The 26,036-nt window shown below is 38.3% G+C and overlaps 2 protein-coding genes across 2 annotated transcripts; one reads left to right on the top strand and one right to left on the bottom strand.

Annotated features, from left to right (window-relative positions):
* Position 1: 1 nt before the first annotated feature.
* LOC134826783 (uncharacterized) lies at positions 2–18,975 on the bottom strand. The gene is made up of 10 exons (XM_063839280.1): positions 18,881–18,975; positions 18,539–18,675; positions 18,285–18,391; positions 18,024–18,138; positions 15,507–15,589; positions 13,113–13,231; positions 12,728–12,944; positions 12,478–12,588; positions 11,343–11,565; positions 2–144 (listed from the first exon to the last, which is right to left on the bottom strand). Exons 1-10 carry the CDS (start codon positions 18,967–18,969, stop codon positions 2–4), a joined length of 1,344 nt encoding a protein of 447 aa, XP_063695350.1. The 5' UTR covers positions 18,970–18,975.
* On the top strand, positions 16,204–17,682 carry LOC134811975 (putative transporter svop-1). The gene has a single exon (XM_063819144.1). It carries the CDS (start codon positions 16,204–16,206, stop codon positions 17,656–17,658), a length of 1,455 nt encoding a protein of 484 aa, XP_063675214.1. The 3' UTR covers positions 17,659–17,682.
* Positions 18,976–26,036: the final 7,061 nt, after the last annotated feature.

The following is a 26,036-nucleotide window of genomic DNA, read 5'->3' as shown; positions in this document are numbered from 1 at the left end:
CTTACTTGTCGTGCAATTCCCTAGCTCTGTAGAGATAAGGTTTGATAGGCTCTTTATCTGCACTCAGTAACATCTGCATCTTGTCATCTCTTATCATGAAGTTGGTGGCTGCAGTGTCCTCGTCAATCATCAGACAGTTTCCTCCTGGGAAAACGCACATTAGCAGCAGACAAATACACGCGACAAACCAGTTGGACACAGTGTAGAACATCTTAGTTGGCAATTTAATTAGGCTTATTGTAGAACATTAGTTAGGCACAGTGTTTCGCAGCAAGGTATTTTATATCCCAGGGATTAGTTATCGCGCAACAGAAAAGCTTCTATTCAAAAATCCTCCAAGATGTTTCCATCTATTCTGATGATTTTCCGTTTATCAAAGCTTTCTTTGGTAATCAAACTTACAATAACTTAATTGTGTATTTTATCGTCCGCAGTGAACCGGACAAATATGTCAATAAAACGACAGCGGAGCTGGTTATGTTTAAATTATCACGGACCAAATTTATCTTCCTCAAGCAAGGTCAAAAGGAAATCGCAGCACGTGCAGAATCGCGATTTTTCTCATTCTCCCCAACAAATCGCGATTTTTGACGTTTTAGTTTGCCGAGACAAACAGATCCTCGCGACAAATTGCGATTATTCCAGTTCTATGAGGACCAAATTTGCGCATTCTCCTTTAAATCCTAGGGCCAAATATCACGTTCTTTATAATTATATGGAACTAATCACATCCACAGCCTTAAGAATGTAGGTACGGACCGAAAAAGTATTTTCGGCTCATAATACTCAGGGTAGCATGAAACATGAACAAAAGTAGTGACCAGAAAAACTTTGAAAATAATTTCGATCAAGAAAATTTTTGGTCCGAGTCATTCTCGATAGGTAAAAGGAAAGTGCCTCAATATGTAAGTTACTCTCCTTGTTTCTATATAAACATAACTTTTATAATAATTCTTACGTAATAATTATAATAATTTTCTATTATCACTAGAAGCTGCACAGACCTACTATCTAAACACAAACCACCTAGTAATTGTCATTACTGTAATCCTATGAACCAGTGCATCCCTAATTCATAATTCGTGTAACAACATCATGAAGAAGAGTCTGTTTAGATCTTAACACTTAAGATTATTAATATAGATGCTGTTGTTTTGCCTGACGGGCCTGTCGCTCCCTAATCTATCTATACTAACAAGCTAGTTAACGAATTTATGACATCTAACTTAGCTCTGCAAATACATTATCTTTCGCCGCAAATTCACCGCGATTTTGCCTAGTTTGACTTGGTAATCGTACTGTAATGCGACACGTACTCTAGTGCGACACGTACTCTAGTGCGAAGTCCGACAAAAACACCCTCTGTCGCACTACAGTACGTGTCGCACTACGATCCAGGTAGCGTACTCTAGTGCGACAAAATATCCTGACTTATTTTCAAGTTCAGGTCACATCCTATCCTTCTTATGGACCATTAAGTGATTCGTCGGGTCGGTTCACGTCACTTATTTCGAAGTGATCTTGAGAATACGATTCGTCGGTTCACATCACGTGTTTCGAAGTGATCCACTGATCACAACCCTTCGGGTCAGTTCAAGCCACGTATGCAGTGTGTGATCCACCGGGTAACTCGTAAGCAGCATATGATCCTCATTCCTATCACGCATCGTATGAAGGTATATCTCCGATTGGGATAACAAGTTCATCTGCTTGGGCCATATATAAGGTCACGATGATTCTACCAAAGCATCGAACAACATCAACATGTCTTCATTCCTAGAAACGCGACGACATGACCTACTGGCGATGCACTGAGAAGATCTGCTCCGGACTTCTCAGTTTGATGAACGGCACTACTGTGACCAGTACGAAGACCCATTCCCACCCTCCTACTCCTGCAGCAAACTCTGTCTACACAGCAAAGCAGAACATGAAACGGAAAGCCTCCGATACTGACCTCCCTACGAAACACCTAATTGCTGACGCTGTTGGACCCCTCTCCTTCGAAGCCATGTCAAAACTCAACTGTCAGCAGGAATCCCTCGCTAAGATGGCACGCACAGCTCCTAACTCCTGACTACATCAGAACGAACGGTGGCGGAACCTTCCTTCTTTGGTTTGTTTTGAAACCCCGCGGTGGAGGTTGGCATGTGCCGCAATTTATTGATCAATGGTTATTACATAAATGAAATTATAGAAGTCACACTAAAATATAATAATGTAAAATAAATATATTAAAATAAATGCCCTACTAAAAGTACTATATAACTAACGGTCTGCAAAACTGGTTGAAGTCGCAATTTGTAAACATGCTAATTACTATTTAATAATAATAGATAAAAAGTTTTGCGCGGCAGATGTAAATTCGGCATTGCATAATGGCAGTGAAATTAAAATGATATGTTGGTGATAAAAGATCATAGTCATTTGTCGCGAGTGATCTTTCTTTACTCGTTGTCGCTTACTAACTCGGTGCTGTAGTCTATTTGCGAGCGCCCTTCTCTTTGAGACTTTCTTAGCCCAGGTATACTATAAAGTAAGAAATTTGGCCAATTTTCATCGTCTCCTGAGCTTTGCAGCTTGAGGAGTTCGCGCTTAGCTGAATTTTTAAAGATTTCAATTGCAAAGGTAGAACTTGGAATAGTTATATCCTTACTTTGTCTTGTAATAGAGAGCATGGGTCCTTTGAAGAAAAGAGTATTTCTAAATGTTGGGCCGTTGTAAGTTGTGAACCAAGAAAGGTTATGTTCGTATGTGGAATTATAGGTGGGAATATCGTGAGGGAAAAGTTCTTTGATGGATTTAGGGAGAAGGCTTGGCATGTTCCTTACTTTGTGTAGTAGAATAAGAGCGTTTTTTACAATGACGCTATGGACTGTTAGGATATTATGCAATCTAAACGCACTTTTTGTGTGCTCCGGGGGATTGCCGTCTTTATATCTATAATTTACATATCCTGACATAACAGCTCTAATTCCCTGCTTTTGCTTGGTGAACAGAGATTCAATGTGACATTTTGAGGCAAATCCCCACACTAAAGAACAGAAATTTAGATGGGATTGGATAAGGCTTTGGAAAATGTTTAGGCGGGCTTTGATAGGTAGAAGGTGCTTTAGCTTATACATAACTCCGAGGTAGCGACCCATCTTTATTCTAACGGCCGTAATGTGTTTTTGCCAAGTGAGCTTTTCGTCTAGGATTACTCCTAAAAATCTTGCTTCAGTCTTACGTTCGATTACAGTGTTGTCAATGGACAAATTAAAGCCGCTGAAGTCGATTCTTTTTCTAGTGAAAATCATGTAACACGTCTTTTTTACATTTAAAGATAGCCCATTAACACCTACCCAATCTACAAGACGTGAAATTAGCTGATTAGCTTTTAATTGTATTTCTTCTAGGGTGGTTCCACTAATTAATATGTTTGCGTCGTCGGCATAAAGGATGAACTTTGCAAAATCACTAATTCCAGGTAGGTCGTTTATATAAATTACAAATAAGAGAGGTCCTAAAATGCTACCCTGAGGTACGCCGTAAACTATGGGCATGCTGGAAGAGCAAGTTCCGTTTAAAGTTACGTATTGAGATCGATTACAAAGGTAAGATCTAAACCATTCGTGCGCGACTCCCCTGATCCCATAATGGTCAAGCTTCTTAAGCAAGGTCTCATGATCAAGCACGTCAAAGGCTTTACTGTAATCGAGCAGGAGCAGTAGGGAAATTTGTTTCTTATTCAGAGAGTGTAGTATAGAATTTTGGGCATTGAGCAGTGCATGTTCGCACGATCTTCCTGGCCGAAATCCGTATTGATTTTCGAAAAGAGAATCGTTCTTATCTAAAAATTCTAAAACACGAGCATGCATAAGTTTCTCATAAATTTTCGAGAATGATCCCAAAAGAGAGATCGGCCTATAATTAGCTACTTCCAATTTTGAACCACCTTTGTGGATAGGAACGACTTTCGCAGTTTTTAGAGCATTTGGGAAGGTACCACTGGAGAACGAACAGTTAATGACATTAGCTAGTGCCCTGGTAAAGTTTTCGCAGCTGTTTGCAATTTTCAACGGCTCAATTTTACAATCGAGTGTGGACTTGTTCTTAAGCCCTGATATTATCTTTTGGACTTCACCGTGTGATGTAGGCTTAAGAAACATCGAGTTACTACACGAAGCCTTAAGAAAATGCTTGAAACCACCTGGGTCAAAGGTTCGACGGGCAGCGATTTGCCTCTTGATACTGGCTGCAATACCGGAGAAGTAGCCGTTAAATTTCTCAGCGACTGCCAGATCGGAGCTTATAATCGTGCCATCGTCGTCCTTCAGACGGGTGTGTCCGAACTTTTTTCTGTTACGGTTCAGGAGGCCATTGATAATTTTCCATTGACTTTTAGAGCAGTTTTGGTATTTGTCAAACATTTTTTTATAGTACTTTTCTTTGGCTAGATTCACATGTTTGTGACAAAACTTTTTCATTTTATCATACGCGTCGCAGTTTTTTTGTGATGGATTTATAGTTTTTTCAAAAAAAAGTAACTTCTTGCGGTTGCATGCCGCCTCAAGCCAGGGTAAGATCCAAGGCTTTGGGTCAGCTCTTTCGAATTTTCGTCTCGAACTGTTGCGCTTCAGGGGGTATGCAGTATTGTAGTGTTTCATGTACGTTTGATAGATGGAATTGTATTGTTCATCAGCGCACGTTGAGGAGGTAGCATCATCCCAGGTCTCACTTACAATAAGCTCTTTGAATTTAGCATGATTAGCTTCGTTAAATACACGGGCCTCTAATTTCAAGCTAGTGTTGTTGTTCTTTACACGTTGACTACGGAATCGCTCGTTCAAACTAGGTGTGGCTCCTAAACTAATGGTCGTGCTAACCGCGAGATGATCTGACATATCCAACGTCACGACATTACAACTAATAACGTTGGTCACGTGATTAGTATACACGTGATCAATAAGCGTTGCACTGTGGTCAGTTACCCTGGTAGGCTTGGAGACAGTCTGGGCAAACCCATATTTTTCTAGTAAGCTTATAAGATCCTGGCTGTAAGCGTCGGTATCGTATTTTATAAGATCAATATTTGCATCACCCAGGAAGACTATCTGCTTTCTGGAGTGTCTATCAAGACCCCTGAGCACGTTTTCAAACTTTTCAAGGAATTTTTTAGGGCTTGTGGATGGCGAGCGGTAGAAATTTACGATGATTTTTGTCTTATTTCCGTTTTTAAAATTGTTGATTTTAAGCAATTGAAATTCTCCGCAAGTAACTTCTTCTGGACTCAGATTGAGTTCGAGTTCCTGTATTTTATCGTAATCACAAACGCGTTTGTTAACATAGAGCGCAAGACCACCTCCTTTTCCAGATTTACGTGCAGGTTCTTTGATAAAGGGCTCGTAAAACTGTTCGATTTCAATGTCGTTCAGACCATTAGGAAGATTAGAAATTTTACAGTTGGTTTCATTGAGGCAGATGAGGTCAAATTTGGAGAATGTTTCTATTTCTTCTCTAAAATTTGAGATATTCTTCACGAGTGATCTAACGTTTAACGAAAGTATCTTAAATTCGCGATTGCTAGGGGTCTTGATATTATCAGGGTGTTGGTACTTACAGCTAACCAATATCTCCGATATACAATTGTTGAGATCGATTTCGCTGGAATCTATTTCATCAGTAAGTTCGCCTATTTGATTCAGTACGTGAGAACGAATATAGGGGTTAAAAGTGGGGGTTATTGTATTGTAGTTATCATTAAGTTCGTACGAAGTTACTCTATAGCCAGGTATTAGGTTTAGACAGCATGTAATACAACCAAGATAATCTTTGAGGCATTTTTTATGAACTGGTTTGTCACATACAGGACAAATGAAAACATTTCTAGGAGCATAAGACCACCCGAAGCAACTTGAGCATTGTGATTTGAAACTAGGTTCAACCATTGTTCAAGATGTGTAAATACCAGATATCTGTGAATAATTAAGTAAGATATTAAATAGATAAGAGTGTATAGTATGGTGTATAGAATAGCTTGTACAGTCTAAGAATATGTATAAAATGCTAATGTGTGTGCGTGTGAATGAATGAGGAGTAAACTGTGTGCTGAGAAAGCGTAAAGAAGAAAAAGAAAACTTGTTAGACCTACCTATCAAGAACTATACAGCTCTGTGTGTAGATAGAATCGTAACGTAGTCTACAATATTACAATATTACGATAGCGGTACTGATTTCAGAACTATTCTAAAGTGTTTAAAAAACTCGGGCAAGAATTCTAGTAACTTACGATAAGCTGATAAGAGCACGGGCATGACTATATATTTTTATGCGAGGGTTTTCATTATAACCATAAGATGTAAGGTATAATCCCTTAAAGATTTTGTAAAAATTTTGTGAAAATTTTTTGGCGCGGCAAGTATAAGTAGTAGGCTGGGGTACGGCTTTGTGAGTTTGTATTTAACCGTTAGTTACCAGGCAAGAGCGAGACAAACTCCCGCCTTAATGGCCAGTGCTTTCGAACTTTCTCGCTTCGCATAGAGAGTTTTTGAACACCGGTCACCAGACAGTTAGCTATCTCACTCTTGGGCAGCTGAGTAATGTGAATCCCATTTCCAGATCTATCTAAAATCTCAAACCCTTTGTTAAATATCACACTACAAATATGGTGGGAGTCGAAAAACCAAAAGTTACGATTTTCGATCAGACTAAAGTCAAACATGCAGCGGTTAAACAAATCAACCTCCTTATTTAACCATGCAAATCTCGTTCTAAGAAGGGAGTTGAAAACAAACACTGTTTTTGGGTATCTAGCAAACAAGTAGTTAAAATTGTCCCTAATTTCACGGGAAAGTGTATAGCTTCTATGGTCATATCTCGACAAATCATTAATACCGGAAGATATAATCACATAATCGCAGTTTTCAAAAAAATTTTCAAACTTCATTAAGTCCGTGAGTTGGTACATGTCACGCTTTATGACACGAAAGTTAGAGGGGAAAGATGATGGGGTGTTACGTATCATAGAGTCAGTAAGGTATAGGACAGTCTGTTTGGAGGGTCTCAGTTTGGGATTCTACCTTTTCAGCAGAGAGAAGAAGATCTTTCCTGTTCGGCACTGTGGAAAATATGGATTGTTTAGCTGAGGCCCCTCATCTTGTCATCGATGGTACCTACAGCACCTCGACTAACTTGTTCACGCAGCTGGTGACTATCCACGGACTCTATCCTGACGGCTGGAGAAGGAAGATGCAGCAACATGACCTAGTGAATGTGTAAAGTGCTTTGTCGCACTTTAGTTCGTGTCGCACTACAGTCCAGGTAGCGCACTGTAGTGCGACAGTGTCGGCCTTGAACATTCTCTGTCGCACTAGGGTACGTGTCGCACTACGATCCAGGTAACGTACTCAACTGCGACATGGTCGATCTTGGAGGTTTCGCACTAGGGTACATGTCGCACTAGAGTACGTGTCGCACTATAGTACGTGAACCGTTTGACTTGTCGCGGCCTAAATAATCGCGATTTTCTTTTGTCCTTGTCCTCAAGTAATACAGACTCAGTAGATAAAGCTTTCCAAGCTATAAATTTGTTTATCCTCGATTAGTTCGCTTATAATTAGGTTGTCAGTTCTTGGTATTAGTAAAACTACAAATTCGGGTCCGGGTCTCGGAAAATGGTAAAAATAAGTAGAAAATAATTTTTTTGTGTTAATGGAACGTTTCTTTTTTGTTGTTGTACTATTCGGGTTTTTTCAGTTTTTAACGTTTTATGATAACAATGATAATAAGTAATTAATGCGTAATACAATTTTCTCTTCGTCGTCAGTGTTGAGACTAAAGTGCGTCTCGATTTTTGCAGGGAGCATCTTTTTTTGAGGTTTGTATTAAAGGACCAGTTAACTGAAAAAAAAGTTATCATCATATTTTGACAGATTGTGACAAATAGCAAACTAAGCAACGAGTCGAAATTCCTAAATCTCTAACTGCTCTCTAACGCGTGTAAATAGCGTTTGTATTATTTTGGCGATGACGTCATAAAGTCCCTCACGCGCGCAGAAGAGCTCGTGAGACTGTATTTTACAGGTAGAAAATGGACATAATACAATGTTTTTCCCCGAATAACTCGAAAAGTAAGTAATTTAGGGTACATGTTGCTTCATAAGTTGTATATAAACATGGCCATTCTGCACAATTTGCACACATTCAAAAACCTTTAGGGCCTTCATAGCCCAATTTACCAGATACCCATAGTTTTGTATGATTTCTGGAACCGAAAATCAGTTTTTTCGCCAATAACTGAAAAAGTAAGCACTTTAAGGCATATGTTTGTTCGTAAGTCATATATTAATATGCTAATTGCGGTTCTTTTGCACCCTGTCTAAAGACTCTATCACAATCCTATCGAAAATGGGCTCAGCACCACGCCCAAAATGATTTTTGGCGAATTTCTCGAAAAGTAAGGATTTTAGGCCATGTGTTGCTCAATAACTCCTATATAAACATGCATATGCGGCTTCGTTTAAGCCTATTTTGAAGTCTCTACGACCTTCAGAAGCAAGGGGTCGGTTACGTTATTGGGTCAATATGGGCGTGGCCCTCCTGGGTTTTCTCCACGGTCAAAAAAATGTCTCCAAACGAAAATCGTTTATTCATACCTTCGGGAAAGTCTGTGCAAAGTTTCGTGAGTATCTGAACATTTGCGGGTTCATTTCCATAAATGTCCATAAATGTCCATAAATGACTGGACTACACAACTTTAGAGTTAACTTTAGAGAAACTCATAAGTCATTTATCTCAAATTTTAAGCTGTTAGTGTCCATGATCAGCCTGTGGCGACAATGTTTTACGTGAAATGTAAAAATCAGGAGTAATATAAAAAGTGTATTTTTAGATTAAAGTGCTAGCTCATAGTTTTAGAATTGTATAGATTAACGTTGGTCGTTTAGCCATCTAACAATCGATCGTGCCGTAATATATGGCCAAAGAATAATAGGGTCTTGGAAATTCTATAGTTGTTCAGTGGGTCGATTGACTGAACACGTTTGCACTTGGTATTTAAACTTACCAGTAGTTTATTTATGTTATGTACCGATGATAATGCAATTATGATAACAACTAGGTAAGCCGTAAGTCTAATTCAAAACACACCGCACACCGTACACTCAGCTCCAATCAGTATTACTATTTGGTAGACCGGGTATTTTGGCGGGAATTCTGTTCCTATGGCACTGTTCTGATAGAAGCTACTTCTACTAATGGTCCCAGAGGAACGGCCGTAAAGTAGCCAGACTTCTTGTCTCCTATACTGGCTGACACATGCCATGCGGATTAAACTTAGAAATTTCGCTATGCTATAAATATAATTGCTCTCGGAACTGAACAAACTCCTACTTATATCTAGATCCTTTCTAAATTCGTTAGAGTTTCATGGACTGGGGAAAAATAATCGGTACAGTCTCCCTGCTTGTGTAACTGGCAATGAAAACAATCCAAAATTATCACATATGACATAAGTAATTGTAATAGCAGAAACTTTCTAACCGTACATTCACCCGCCACTGTTCAAGAACCTATATCACTGTTTAAAATCATGACGTGAGCACTGTACATCCAATCAGCTATTCCTTTAGTTAGGATGATAGCCAAAACTATAAGGATTTTGGAGAACTAGGGAAATAGTCATAATTCTAAAATTTGAGTGAGTTACAGGTGTTTTATTGACAACGATAAACATTTGCAACGTATATTACGCTATGCCAGCGCGCACTGAGGGACTTTATGACGTCACGAGGCCACAGCTTATTATTGCAATAACACGCGTTACACGTACGCTAGAGAGTTGGTTCTTTCGGCGATACGATTCTTTACCGGTTTGTCACAGCTGATTTAAATCTTAGCCAAATTGGAGACTACAAATTTTTCAGTTAACTGGTCCTTTAACCTGCAAGGCTGGTCCATCAGTTTTGATCTTCTTTAGGTGAACTTATTTTCCTCCTCTGGAGACCTCTTCATATTCTGGTCATGTGGTTCATGTTCATGAATGGTATGAAGTGTTGGTTAGTTCCGCTGAACAGATCGTCGAAGTCTGCCCAGGAAGCCTCGGATGGCCACAGCCGTTCCATGGTCTCAAGTACAAAAGTCTTCAGTGTCTTTGAGGAAGCAGTGGAGCTGTCTCCGAGCGAGGTCCGACTATCGAGTGCGTACGCCGCTCTTCGATAGCTCAATTTTCCTATGAAAGTGTTCCTCGCTTTCGTTCGGAAGCTTTTCTTTCGTTTCCCATTGGGTAGGATATTGAAAGCAGGCATAGCTTCAGATTCTCTGGGAATCTGTCCAGTTGACATCAGTCTCATCTACAACATACCCTGGGAGACCAAAGGAATTATTTCCTTTCTCGTGACAGGTTGAGCCAGGAGATAAGGCAGAAACAAAGAATTCTGGTTCGATATTGATGCTCTCCACTTCTGTCATCTCGTAGCGAGATCTTTTGTTGAACATTTAGAGGAAACCATTTTGTACGATTTTAAATTGTTTCACAAACGTTCGGATATGAAAATAAAGGTATTGCACTTGTTATCAGTGGCGTAACGAAAGGCCCTGCTGACCCCGCTGTGCAGGGGGGCGCCGTCTTAGGGGGGCGCCAAATCGTCGTTCGAATGTGGGACAATTTCGAAAACTTAACTAAAGTACTAGCAAAACTGCGCGTTTTGCTCTAGATACACACTTTTTTAGAGATTTTACCGGCGTATTCTTTAAAATCACCTAATTTGTTCAATTTTAGGGAGGGGCACCAAAAGGGGAGGGGGCGCCAACAGGGGGGCGTTTTTTTCGGCAGGGGGCGCCAACAGGCAACGTTACGCCACTGCTTGTTATACCTTACTCGGGAATATTATGACTGGGATAAAGTGGTGGGTTTTGGAAAATTCCGCCATATTTTTCCCGGTCATTAATTTTCCCAGTCATAAATTAACCCGCTATAATGTTCCCGAGTAAGGTAAACTAATAGTAATACATTTTGATACTTGGTGGGTTTTGGAAAATTCCGCCATATTTTTCCCGGTCATTAATTTTCTCAGTCATCAATTAACCCGCTATAATATTCCCGAGTAAGGTATTAGGTAAGCATATCTATAACCCATTCATATGTATAACCCATTCAATTCCACGTAACGTATATACGACCGCACGAACTGTGCCGCGCGCGTGCATATATGCATGCTGCGCGCGCTTTTGAATTGAACGCGCTGCGCTACAGCCTTTACAGAAAATGAATTCGGTAATGCGCGTTCCATCCAGTTCTTTGGCGATCGTACTTTTCCCCGGGAAAGGTAAGAATTGACAAGTTTAAAGTCAGAAAAACAAACCTAGTTCAAGATATTCCATGATAGCAGCTGCTTGAGAGGTACTGCCGCTTGCATCACAACTGTAAAACTTAGAAGTGTCCTTTTTCTGAGGCAAGTTGTTTATAAAGTTGGAGATGTCGACCCCTGTTATTTGCCGCCCATCCTCAGCTCTTATCTTGGTAGCCGAGGGTGTTGTCACAAGGTACTCTCTGCCGTCACCAGGTATCTTGGAGTATATTCCCAGCTGTAATTGGTAAAATTAGTGAGTTACCAGCATATTTAGCAAATTGCTGCCCATGGATTATTGCAGTTATTTCACGAGGCGCAGCCGAGTGCAATAACTGGTGTAATCGTATTATACATGCAGTTAGATTCGCGTATAACTCCACGATTCTGGTAGAGTTTTTGTTGGTTTTTACTCCTCCAGAGTTCAGACTAAATGAAACTTGTGATTGGACAGTCAGGACAGGGAGTGCGATTACAAAACTGATCGCACTGATTTTCTGAAAGTACTATACTGTATGATGTCATATTTAGCAAATTGCTGCCCATACACATTACACTAACATTAATTGCAAGAAAGTTACAATATAGCTCAATAATATAGTGTCAATAAAGAGCCACACGCTGGGGCTACGGGGGCGGGGTGACCGTTATCCGTCGAAATGTTAGGTTCACGTTGACTGCTCTGAGACTCTATGAAGCTTAGTGTGCCCAGTCGTTGTTTTATATTTTGTTACAGGAGTTGATTGTTTTTTGTCAAGTTGTGCATTTGTATTAAGTTTTAACAGGGGTGCATGGAAATATCGTCCCGAAAATCAAATCGACCTGATAATGGACAACTGAGCGTTTTAGAGCAATTGAAGAGAGCTAATACATACTAATAGTACTTCTGTAATTTTTAAGACGATGCCGTAGAGTATACTCACAAACAAATAAAGCAGTTATTTAAAGATGAACTGTGTTGTATTAATATATCACAGTATCTTTCAGAACAGTGCGATTAGCTTTTTAATCGCAAACAATATGTTTTCGGTTTCTCTCAAAACAGTGTGATTAGTTTTGTAATCACACTCCCTGAAAAAAAACCGGTGCGATTATGAAAAATATAAGTGGCCGTCATATAGGTAAAAAGTGGAGTTATTACAATAAGCACCTTTAAAGCTGAGAGTAAAGTTGTTTTACCATGGAAACCACCACCAGCAATTAGAGTAACCCCAGGTTTTATTCCCATTCCAGTGATGCTCCCTTTGTTAGGGCATTTGAGCTGAAACGCAGTCATTACCTTTAAATGGTAAACTAATTAGTAATTGATCAATATTAAGTTATCATCCTTTATTAAACACTTCATAGTAAGTCACTAACTTTAAGATAAGGAGGAGACTGTATTAACTAAAGTAACTAACAGTAACTTTAAGAGAAGGAGGAGACTGAAAGGAGACAACACCTCTGCCACTATGAGGAGTGTCAAGGTGACCAGCAGAGCGCGGCAGAATTGCACCGTCCGGTACGAAGGCAATGAGTTGAGCAGCGCTCAGTTGCTTACGGAGGGCTTCCTGGTCCTCGTAACTCTCCACCCAATTCTGTAATTCTGTTTTGTCTGTTGACTCTCCACAGCAAGCCCTGTTTACCATTTTGTGAGACCACAATAGCAGTTGATTAGGGTTATTATACAATCTAAGTTATAAGCAACTTGATTAAAAGAAACTTTAATTTCCCGCGGTTAGGTACAATATCGCAACATGGTACGTTAGAAGATTGATAAGATAAGAAACATGATAAACGGTAAACCTAATGACAATATTGTGCACGGTGTTAGTACAGATATCTGCAGCCCAGTGCCCGCAGATATTCCTCCCTTTAGCCGGTAGTCCAACACAGAACCTGAGCAGAATGTTCTCTTCCTTTACCTGTAGTCGTTATTCTTGTTTTCATCTTGTCAGACGACAGACATCCGCTATAAACCTATAGTGACCATTACGGTACCGCAGTTCCATGAGGTATATAATGTATTATTCATAAATTAAAGGACCAGTCTCCAATTTGGCTAAGATTTAAATCAGCTGTGACAAACTGGTAAAGAATCGTATCGCCGAAAGAACCAATTCTCTAGCGTACGTGTAACGCGAGTTATTGCAATAATAAGCTGTGGCGTCGTGACGTCATAAAGTCCCTCAGTGCGCGCTTGCATAGCGTAATACATTGCAAATGTTTATCATCGTCAATAAAACACGTGTAACTCACTCAAATTTTATAATTATGACTATTACCCTAGTTCTCCAAAATCCTTATAGTTTTGGCTATCATCCTAACTAAAGGAATAGCTGATTGTATGTACAGTGCTCACGTCAAGATTTTAAACAGTGACATAATTTCTTGAACAGTGGCGGGTGAATGTACGGTTAGAAAGTTTCTGCTATTACAACTTATGTCATATAATGTGATAATTTTGGATTGTTTTCATTGCTTAATTACACAAGCAGGGAGACTGTACCGATTATTTTTCCCCAGTCCATGAAACTCTAACGAATTTAGAAAGGATCTAGATAAGTAGGAGTTTGTTCAATTCCGAGAGCAATTATATTTATATCATAGCGGAATTTCTAACTTTAATCCACATGTGTCAGCCAGTACAGGAGACAAGAAGTCTTGCTACTTTACGGCCGTTCCTCTGGGATTATTAGTAGAAGTAGCTTCTATCAGAACAGTGCCGTGGGAACAGAATTCCCGCCAAAATACCCGGTCTACCAAATAGTAATACTGATTGGTGTGTACGGTGTGCGGTGCGTTTTGAATTAGACTTACGGCTTACCTAGTTGTTATCCTAATTGCATTATCATCGGTACATAACATAAATAAACTACTGGTAAGTTTAAATACCAAGTGCAAACGTGTTCAGTCAATCGACCCACTGAACAACTATAGAATTTCCAAGACCCTATTATTCTCTGGCCATATATTACGGCACGATCGATTGTTAGATGGCTAAACGACCAACGTTAATCTATACAATTCTAAAACTATGAGCTAGCACTTTAATCTAAAAATACACTTTTTATATTACTCCTGATTTTTACATTTCACGTTAAACATTGTCGCCACAGGTTGATCATGGACACTAACAGCTTAATTTGAGATAAATGACTTAAGAGTTTCTCTAAAGTTAACTCTAAAGTTGTGTAGTCCAGTCATTTATGGACATTTATGGAAATGAACCTGCAAATGTTCAAATACTCACGAAACTTTGCACAGACCTTCCTGAAAGTATGAATAAACGATTTTCGTTTGGAGACATTTTTTGACCGTGGAGAAAACCCGGGAGGGCCACGCCCATATTGACCCAACAACGTAACCGACCCCTTGCTTCTGAAGGTCGTAGAGACTTCTAAATAGGCTTAAACCAAGCGGCATATGCATGTTTATATAGGAGTTACTGAGCAACACATGGCCTAAAATCCTTACTTTTCGAGAAATTTGCCAAAAACCATTTTGGGCGTGGTGCTGAGCCCATTTTCGATAGGATCGTGATAGAGTCTTTAGACAGGGTGCAAAAGAACCGCAATTAGCATATTCATATATGACTTACGAACAAACATATGCCTTAAAGTGCTTACTTTTTCAGTTATTGGCGAAAAACTGATTTTCGGTTCCAGAAATCATGCTAAAATATGGGCATCTCGTAAATTGGGCTATGAAAGCCCTACAGATTTTTGAATGAGTGCAAATTGTGCAGAATGGCCATGTTTATATACAACTTATGAAGCAACATGTACCCTAAAATACTTACTTTTCGAGTTATTTGGGGGAGAAACATTGTATTATGTCCATTTTCTACCTGTAAAATACAGTCTCACGAGCTACTCTGTGCGCGCAAGGGACTTTATGACGTCATCGCCAAAATAATACAAACGCTAATTACACGCGTTAGAGAGCAGTTAGAGATTTAGGAATTTCGACTCGTTGCTTAGTTTGCTATTTGTCACAATCTGTCAAAATATGAGGATAACTTTTTTTTCAGTTAACTGGTCCTTTAAACATTTCTAAAGCTACATTATAGTCGATTTATAAGAACTGTGGCGCTTAGTTCACAATTGTATTATTAATTTCGTTAGATCAAGAGAACTGTTAGATCGTAAATTAAATAACGCAAAATAATAAATTGTGCATTGTTTGGTGAGTAGTAACCTCGACTGATGTTCGTAATAATATGTTTTGAGAGGGGTGTTCTATCCTCAGCTCTCCACCCTTGCCGTCATGCCACGAACCACCTGCAATTGTTCAGTTTTAGTTGATTCTTAGTTTAGTCTTAACTCTTAGTTTAGTCTTAGTTGGGCCTTAACTCTTAGTTTAGTATTAACTCTTAACTTAGTCTTAGTTTAGTCTTAGTTTAGTCCAGTCTTAGTTTAGTCCTGTAAACTTAGTCTTAGTTTAATCTTAGTTTAGTCTAGTGTGAAATGATAGATCAACCTTGACAATGACTAACAGACCAATTGGTACCATCAGCAGTGTACATTTTTGAGAAGAACTAATGTGAATTTTGAGAAGAACTAAGTATGAATGTACATTGTTTGTTTGATAATACAACATACTATTGTTCTCAAGACTCATTCTTCAAATGATGCATACCGCATTAGAGCTAGTCTTTCCCAGTGTTTGTTATGCCTTTGTTGTAAAAAATAGCTGCAGCTTCTTATTTTAATAATTACTCACAAATTTGTTCGCCCTGGTGGCTCAATAGTGCCTTTTACCTCTAACATCTTTACCGTTCAAATTTTACCAATAAGATAGATAATTGTTAATCCGGTAGATTAATCTTTACCAGCCCATAAAATTTGTTAAAGTTGAGTCTAGTTGAATTACACCACTCCCTATCTTAACCAGGATGAGTTCAGAGAACCAAGATCAGAGAACCAAGATCTTGCAAGATGAGAAGAGAAAGTTAAGAGAAGATTTTGATAAAGAGGCTGAAGAAATTGAGCTAGATATAAATGAAGCAATGGACGGCTCAACATGTGGGTGGGGCACTTTACTCTACACAATTGGAACATTCTTCTTCTGTGCGCTGGAGGGTGCAGAGATAGTCCTCCTCACAATAATAGGACCAATACTGAGGTGTGAATGGAACCTCTCCTCTGCCGCTCTATCAGGTCTCCAGATCAGCACTATGATCACCATGCTGATAACACCACTGGTAACCTCCACATTTGGAGACAGATTCGGGAGAAAACGCATATCTCTGATCTCAGCTGTCGGAGTCACAGCAGCGGCGATATTGTGCGCCTTCGTGCAGAACTACTGGCAGTTTATAGTCCTTCGCTTGATAACAGGAGTGTTTGTTGGTCTGGGCACCGGGCCAACTGTCACTCTGAGTGGAGAGGTTACACCCAATAAATTCCGTGCTCTTGCTTTCTCTGGCCTCTCCTTACCTTGGGGTATAGGAGCTTCAGTTACTGGATGTATGGCTTACTTGATTCTGAATGACTTTGGGTGGAGAGGTCTGGTAATTTCCACTTCTCTTGCCTTCTCTCCGTGCATAGTGTTTTTTGCTGTGATCAGGGAGTCAGCAAGGTTCCAGTATTACAGGGGTAACGTGACTGAGGCTGAGATTACTATTAGGAAAATTTACAAGATGAATGGTAAAGGGGATGTGAAATTCAGACTGAAGAGAGCTCCACCAGTGGAAGTGCACGATTTAAACATTAGCTGCAGCATGGTCTACAGATTGCTCCAGCAAACTGAAAACATTTCCAACTCCGTGTTACTTTTACTCTCAGGCTTGACAAGCGTGTTCTCATATTATATAAGTACCTACACGATGCCCAGAGTTTTAAATGAGGGGTATTGCACTGGAGCACTTGTTCCAGCTGAAAGAACATGTTTATTTGACAATGCTACACTGTTTGATATTAGTATAGTCAGCTTATCAGAGCCCCTGGGTGTTATCCTCATGCTTCTTGCCATTGAAAAGTTTGGGAGAATAAAACCAGCAATTGGAGTGGGCTTGTTGGCAGTTCTGCTCCCAACGACACTATATTTCTGTGTTAATAGGTCCTGGTTGTTCTGGTTCCTCCTGTTACAGCGCATGGCTATAGCTGCAGCAGCATTGTTGTCTCCTATTTTGATCGCTGAATATTCACCAACTGTTATCAGATCGTTTATGATAAGTGTTTTAGTTACAGCGAACAGAACTGGGGGGATAATAGGTATCCTGTGTTCAGAGTTCTTGTTTAATGAGGGTGTGAGACTGGTATTTGTTGCCATACAGGCCACAAATCTCTTGTTTGTGTTTTGTTTAATGGGACTCAAGAGAGAAACTGTTGGTGTAGAACTCACTTGATAAAATAGAACTGAGCTTAAATCTTACTGCAGCAACTTTTTAGATTCGATTATTAGAAGTATGTATAATGTATATTTTCACTTATCAGTAGTCGATGCCTAGACAGAATTATTTTAATTAAAAATGTAAAATTTTGATTTATTCAGCAAAATCAATCATTTCAGATAGCTGTTAGAATGATATAATCATGAGTCATGACCCTAAATTACTGCTCATGATAGCCTTGCAAAGTAAGTAAACTGTAAAGTAAACAAAATTTAAAGATGAGAAATACCAGTTGCAGTTATTCATAACTTGTGAATTCTGTTTACAGGAGACAAAAACAAACCAGTATTATAGTGACTATAATTTATAGTGTCACTTACGTGCCTTGTAGTCAGCCTTCTGATCAGATATAGCACCGACAGTCCTGCGACAAATGTAGTCAGCAAGGGCAACTGTGCGAGTACTGTTTGACCATGACCAATCTGGGAACCTACTCTGAAATATTGTGCAAATATTACACTAGATATATATATTATATACCTGCATTATAATTACACAAACCTGCCACTTGATTTAAGAGCTTAATCATAAATGGGTGGATAAACTGAAAAATTGAGAATGGGCCATGTCTTACATCTTACATTTTGGAGGGGAAGAGTGACACATATTCTAGAGGGAGAGGCGTATGGATCTCCTTGCACATGATCGAACTTAAGACTGAAGATCCTTTCAAAATCAAAGGTAAACCCTGAAAATAATATGTTATTGTTATTATGCCTCCTTGGATGATAATGTTTTGGTGATACATATCTATATTGATTCTAACAAGAGCTCAAGTAACCTGGAGAAAGAAGCTCAAGTCATAAAATAATCTTTAATAGTTATCTTTAATTACCGTAGAGATCCTTGTAAAAGTTGTAGGGTTTTCTATCCAAATCCAACAGTATGTTTTTTAACTCTTGTCTGTTAGAGAATTTGTTTTCTCTTTTGTTAGGATGAGCATGATTATCTTTGTCATCTCCACATTCATCCCTTGGGATAAGATTGGGGTGAAGTTAGTGAAAATGTCAGAAACTGTCAGAAACTGCTTATCGGAAATTATTATATTTTAGTTTCGAAGCACACTCAAACCGTGACATACTAACATAAGATTTTTTTGTATACACATTACACTGGTTCCAATCAAATGACACAAAATCAGATAAATTTTCTGTCAGAATCATGATAAAAACAAAACCTGCAATGATGTGAGTTGTTAGATCGTTGACCACGTCCCCCTCGGCTTCCTCTACCATATCTGTTCTTGTAATATTCTCCTCTGCCCATAATAACTAAAATGACAAGAACCGATAACAATTTAATCATGAGGTGCATAACTATTATATCGTGGGTTATGAAGAGAAACTCAATTAAAAAAAATTGCGATTTAATTTTATGCTGGATAATATATATTTATAACAAAACTGGAATAAAAACAATCCAATATAATATTCAAAGCCTAATGCTAACTTATGTAGATATAGGTTGACAAGGCAAATGGGGTGTGCACTTTTACATTTCACATTGACGATATTACAATGTGATTTCGTTTGAATGTTGATTGAATTGCGTTTTTTCACAGTAATAACTTGTCATTGCCGAAAGTTAATGCCGCGCTGCTTAGTATTACATTTGTACCTGTTATCTGTCACCACAGCCAGCGATTTACGATTTACGTTAATTGTTACTGTAACATACAATCGGATACAATAGTTTATGTGTTAAAACACCGCCTCGATGCTTGATCTGACTGCTGATCACCGGGTTTCTCTGGCACCGAATTGAAGGAGTTACACGGGATGTATACTGTATAGATTAAACATTACACGGGATGTATACTGAATAGTATGTTGGTTCATAAAAACCGAAGTTGATCCAATCGCTCTGGGTCCAATCTTATTAGTTGATGCCTTGGCTAAAAAACTGCATTGAAAAATTTTGTGGCTCAACTCTATCGGAATCTAGACCAACGGGCCACGCCCTTATATTTTTCGAGGCCCTTATACAGGTAAAATTCTTAAAATTGCCGTTTTTGACCTTTAAACGTCTAGATAGGGTCCCGAAAGTAATGGAGTGTAATATAAATGTGATAAAAAGGTTAACTTTATTCAAGGTCTCATGTCTCTACGACCTTAGCATCAACATGTCTCTGCGCCTCCATTTTAAGGCGCGGTCGCGTCTCAACCATTGCTCAGTAAAGGTCGTAGAGACATGAGACTTCAACTAAAGTTAACCTTTTCCTACCATTTATATTAGAGTAGCACAGATTCAGAGCTCTAGACACATTATTTCATCCTTAAAACGACAATCATATGAATTTTGCCTGTAAAAGTTGATATCTTGATGTCAATTAACATCGTAAGCTTTTGAAATTAAAATTAATTAAATGAATCATAATACTTAACACACAATATTTATATTACACGCAATATGAAAAAATACAGAAAACCTTTCTTGGATTCCACGTCTTCACACCCTGGAACTGTGAGAGGTAAGAACAACTTCGTTGGTTGCATTGTGTTGCAAAATTTCTTGCATTACAATGCTAGTGAAAACAAACATTACTGGGCCCGGAATTTGCCCTTTTCCAAGCTCTCTTAAAATGAAGTCGCATTCCGGAGACTGATGTTTATGAATGAGCAGTTTGTGAATTTGTATACTGCTGTTGTCACTGTCGAGAACGAGCTGTTCGAGTATTGGGAATATGGCAGCTATGGCATACAGAAGAACGCAAGCATACCGTGGAGAATGTCACCTCTTCATAAATACTACAAGAATTTAACAAATATTCTCCATCTTGGAGACTGGAGAGGGAATCAGTCCTTCAGCTTTAAGAAGATCAGTTTACAGAAAAGATAACTTGGTAAAGGAATAAGAACCAGATGCTATTTTGTTAGCTAATGCTTGGATATTTATAGTTATTCACTTAACTTGGCTTGACGTATCAGTAAAAGATTACTGTACCTCGTTAGTCACGAAGAAATCATCAGACCTTATTAATAGTGATCGGTGACCCTGTCAGTGACTGGTGACGAGCTATGAAGGAATAATTGGATATCGTTGATAATGATCCTGTCAGTGACGAGCTATGAAGGAATTATTGGACCTCATCAATGCTTATCCTATAGCTGACAAGTCATAAAGAAATTATAAGGACCTGATTTAAATCCTATCTTGACGAAAATATTCCTCTGGCAACAAATTCCTTTTGGCAACGAAGATTAGACACCTTGCTTGTGAAGACATGGCGATCCGAAAACCAGGGTACCTAAATCAGAACCTGCTGACTTCTTTAAAGGATCAGTTCCACTTTCCAGTGCAGGGACCGAGAAAAGTTCAATGTCGAATCCAAGAAAGACTTCCTGTATTAGTATTATCATATTGTGTGTAAATATTGTGTGAAGTATTATGACTCATTTAATTAATTCTAATTTCAAAAGCTTACGATGTTAATTGACATCAAGATATAATCAACTTTTACAGGCAAAATTCATATGATTTTACCAAGGTATCAGTTTTAGACTTTATCAGTAATCAGGGTATCAGTTTTAAACTTAACTTCATGCGATTTTAAAACTTGTTGATAATATGTGGCAAATAATAAATAAATTTAAATTTCTTCGAAGTAGCGCGCGCCGCTTTCTTCTCGAAATATTATGGCCCGATCCAGGCCAGACTATTAACAATGGTCAAAATCGATTGAAATTAGTTTTAACTGTCGGGGCCGTCTTTTAAAAAAGAATCCTATTATATAACGGGTGGTACTCGTGAAGTTCACATAGCCATGTGTCTTTACGTACTGCGTGACGCGCTTGTTTCACAAGTAGAATACGGCGGTTGCGCGCTACTGCAAGCGAGAGGGCTTTGGTTAGAGAAACTCTTACCTGAGGACCCCAGGCTATTATGTTCATTAACGAATAAAGATTTGGCGGAATGACAGGCTGAGCGCGGCCCAGTAAAGAAACTCGTGAAGTATTTGTTCCAAATATTATTCGAAATATATTTCAATAGACCGTCGACGAACGTAACTTGGCGCGAATTTTGATAGTTTATAAACATAAATGATAAAGAAAAACATAAAGAAGAATATTATAAAAATAAAGCGTAATAAGTGATTTACCACGTTTTTTGTCTTTGTCATACGCTGTATGACCCGCCGCGCACGAGTGCGCGGCTCCCCTGTATAGTGTATCGTAAGAACGCGAACGATAGTGAAACGACCGTGGGGGTTACGACGTGATACAATGCTGTCTCACGTTGTGATTCTCATCGTCATTTTATTTAATAATTACGATAAACGCTCGCTCTGGTTTATGGTTAAAATAATATTTAAATTATTTTATTCTACATTATATTCTACGGTCCTTTTATGTAGCTCTGATTGGCTAATTAGCCAATCAGAGCTAGAGGACCGTAGAATATAATGTAAAATGTAATTTTATTTACTGCATGTCCATTTGCAAGCTCAGCTGAGTGAGATCGAGATCATGTTATTTGGAAAACTTGATGGCAAGAAACAGCTTGTAGGTTTACAACCTACCAGTACCAGGACGCGCGCCGAGTTGGACTCGTCGACGGTCCAATATATGGAACAGATATTTTACGAGTATCACCCGTTAAGAAACAGCTTGCAGTTTGTTTGCCGTTTGGCCAAAGCTGGAGCTCCAACTTCACTGCTCCGGGAGGTATTGTCGTCAGGAGAATTTGACAATGAACTGTTTAGAATTGTATTCCAATAATAAACATTGTAATCAAAGTTTTTGATATTGTATATATAATCAAGAGGCTTACATATATATATGTAAGACTTTAATAATCTTAATAATGTGAAACTTAAAGAAGTTAAAATTAGTGAATATATTGGTATTTATGATTTATTTAATGTGTTCGTTTAGAACGATTTTCTATTACATGTTGTGCATGTATTCATGAAGAGAGAAGTTATATTTGGAAAGATTATAGTCTTTCTTGTGACACCTTTATTTTATAGTTAATATTATAAATCTTTCAAAGCCTTTTTAAGAAAGAAAAGGAGATTGTGAATTGCTATATATTTGGTTAATATATTTATGATAGTCGATATAATATATTCTAATTGTGTTATATTTAATTTCAGTATGTGCCACAAACCTGTTGTCTGTGGGGTTTGATAATTACTTGTAACAACTGGTGTGTTTCATTGCATAGTGATCCATTTAAAGTTAACATTATTTTCAATGCAAAAATGATGTAAAGTTTTTAATATGACGTAGAATTAAAGCTATTTCCGTGCAGCCTAAGTATGCTCGTTAGAAAAACTATGAACATGCTAGCTTTTAAAAAAAATTTTGTTAGTCTACTGACATCTTGGGTTGTACTGGATGTAACAAGTTTATTATCGGATGTCTACGTATATTTATTATGATATAATTGTTCATTGTTATGGCAATAAAATTTAAATTTTGTTTTACTTTAAATTTTGTTTTACTTGTTCGATTTATTTACTGTGCATGTATGCAATGTGTCGTTTTAGCTCAAGTTTTATCATTTTTATTTTTTATTTGCATTGTATTTTATATTCTAATATTCTCTATTCTATTCTCTCGAAACCCAGCAATTGACAACACCTGGGCGTGAAATTGAGTGGCTCCCCCTAAATAGCTGGGGCATTGAACCAGCTTAGTTGATCAGCATCCCAATTCCCATCCCTTGCATACAATTAATTACAAAAGCGCTAATTATACCTGTTTCAAAAGCATCCTGTCTGGAAGTTCCCTGACTGCCGTGTGAATCTTTGGATCTATTTTTGGATCTATTTTTATATTGATATGATTTTTATATACCTATATATTCATCGCATAATTTCCATGTCCGCCTGAACAAACCTGGCACCATCAAATCTTACCTCTAGAAACCCCAGAACAAATCAAGCCTAGTCTAAATTCAAAACTAGTTGACCAGTACGTACAGTTTCCTGGACAACTGGAACCTTTTTGGGCCATGCACAAGCCAATAGCATGTATGGTCCTGCAGTGGGGTCTCCTTGTCCTTGGATCTGTGTTTTGATCCGTCTTTTCTTAAAATTTTCCATTTGTGTCACTTAGACTCACCTATTAAATGTTAATCGACACCACTGGTCCTAGTTAGATTTAGCCAAGGCACGACTACTCAAACGTAACAGTTAAATAGGTGTGACATACTATTATATTCTTATAATTATATCATATGAATTGATTGCACTGCTAATAAATAAAATACTTTGTTTTACTAAAATACTTTGTTTTACTCTATTCTATTCTCTTTTAGGTAGAATGTAGGAGTGACGACCCACATACAGCTATGGCTGGAGAGTCTACGCCCAAAATCAAGATGGGATCAACACTGTGTGCTGTGCTATTTGTTTTCGCTGTTTGTTCTTAGAATGTTAGGGGCTTGGGTAGTCCAGACACTGCGGTTAATGATAAAACTCGGTCTGAACGACTTTTAAAGAGGGAGTTACTGGGTAATGACTGCAAAAGGTACGGTATGGACATTGTGGGACTACAAGAAACTAAGTGCATTAATCAGGTGGATATCATACTTCACAACAACTACAGACTGTTAATTTTTGATTAGAAAGAACAATGTCATGGGGGTATTGGATTTGTTATTAGCCCTAAACTGCAACCTTTCATCACAACTTTCAAACAGATCTCTGATAGAGTTGGGTATATTGATTTTTGTTTTCCTCTCAAGGGTGGTAGTAATAAGAATTTCAGAATCATCAACAGTTATGGTCTCACATCTCTTTGTGCTCAACAACAGCCTGACAAAGTAAATGAAAGTAAAACTGAATTCAGTACCTTCTACCTGGCGAAAAAATCTGATAAAGACACAAACGGTCAGCCATTAGCTAATAACGAACCATGGCGAAGTAACAAGTCACTAGGTTCCTTACTCTGTACTGAGAAGGACATTCAAAGAAAGAGAATCCTAGCTGAGATTGCTTTTAAGAACTTTGGAAAAGTATGGTTGTCCGGTAAGAAAATTTCCCTTGAAAGAAAGCTGAGGTTATACGATGCTCAAGTTGTATCTGTATTGATTTACAACTCAAATAGTTGGAGTCCTAAGAAAGCAACAATGGAAAAAATGGACACACTCCATCGTAGACACCTCAGGTCCATTTTAAACATCAAATGGCCTAAAGGTATGATAAGCAACAAAGCATTGTATGAAAGGTGCAAAGTTGAAAAGTTATCCAAGCGTATTGAACACCAGCGGTGGAAGATGTTTGGACACATTCTCAGGAGTATGGAGAACACCCCAGCCCAAACGGCTCTCTCTTTTGCTATTGAATCAGACAATTTATTCATTGGTAGATTGGGGAGACCTAGAATGAACTTGTTATCGGTTTTAAGAAGTGATTTAAGTAGTAGAAATTTGCAAATGGACAACTTGCATGAATTGAACGAAATTAGAGATATAGCTGCATGCAACAGATGTTGGGAAAATCTTTTTCAAGGGTACAGTTTACCGCATTAAGGTATTTTTAAGAATCATTTTTGTCGGTAAGATCCTGTTTTATAATATAATAATTGTATTTTATATTTGCATTGTACATGTTTCCTTCAAATTACACACATCTAAATAAATACCTATGCCGCTCATATTTTCTCAAATATACACAAACCGTATTATTGATTGTATAATAACATTTAAAAAGCGAGGGTTAAAGCAACATTCCACTAATTAAAACGACTTTCGAGTTTTAGATGTGTTTCATATCTAATCATGGCATGCTTATATTATATGTTGTTTTGTTGTGTCAGTTTACTAAAAACAACATCCTGAGATCATAAAAGGTTGAGGAGTGTTTGATGGACGAGGGCCTGAACTGCTCATTGTTGTGAAGTGAATTAATTATTTATTATGACGAGCGTGCTAAATAACTTTAGTATATAGACTCGATCTTCGAGATTTTTCTAAAAGGTCCCCCGACAGTTGAAACCAACCTGAATAGATGTATTTTCGGACGCTGATTCCGAAATAACCCGATGACATAGGGTGAAAATGCTCCCCTGGCGAGATATCAGTGAAAACTGTCTCGATAACGTGATATTACCATAAAAGGAAGTTGGTCCAATTTCTCCTTAGGGTTAGGGTTTCAGCATATGCTTCAATTAGGGATTGGGTTAGGGTTAGGGCTGGGATCAGATTAGAGGGTTAGGGTTTCGAATAGTCATTCATATCAGGGCCACCATGAGAACGTGTTAAAAAAGTCACATGACAGTCGAGTGTAGAGTGATTAATTATCATTCAATTTATGATATGCCATTTTTAGTTGACCGTGTTATATATTACAAAGGGCTTTATTTTTACAAATTTTCTACCATTTT

Source organism: Bolinopsis microptera, chromosome 2, assembly GCF_026151205.1.
Source record: "Bolinopsis microptera isolate Bmic1 chromosome 2, MBARI_Bmic_1.0, whole genome shotgun sequence".
NCBI lineage: Eukaryota > Metazoa > Ctenophora > Tentaculata > Lobata > Bolinopsidae > Bolinopsis > Bolinopsis microptera.
Note: the sequence above shows the minus strand (reverse complement) of the source record. Positions and strands in the feature narration are given on the sequence as shown.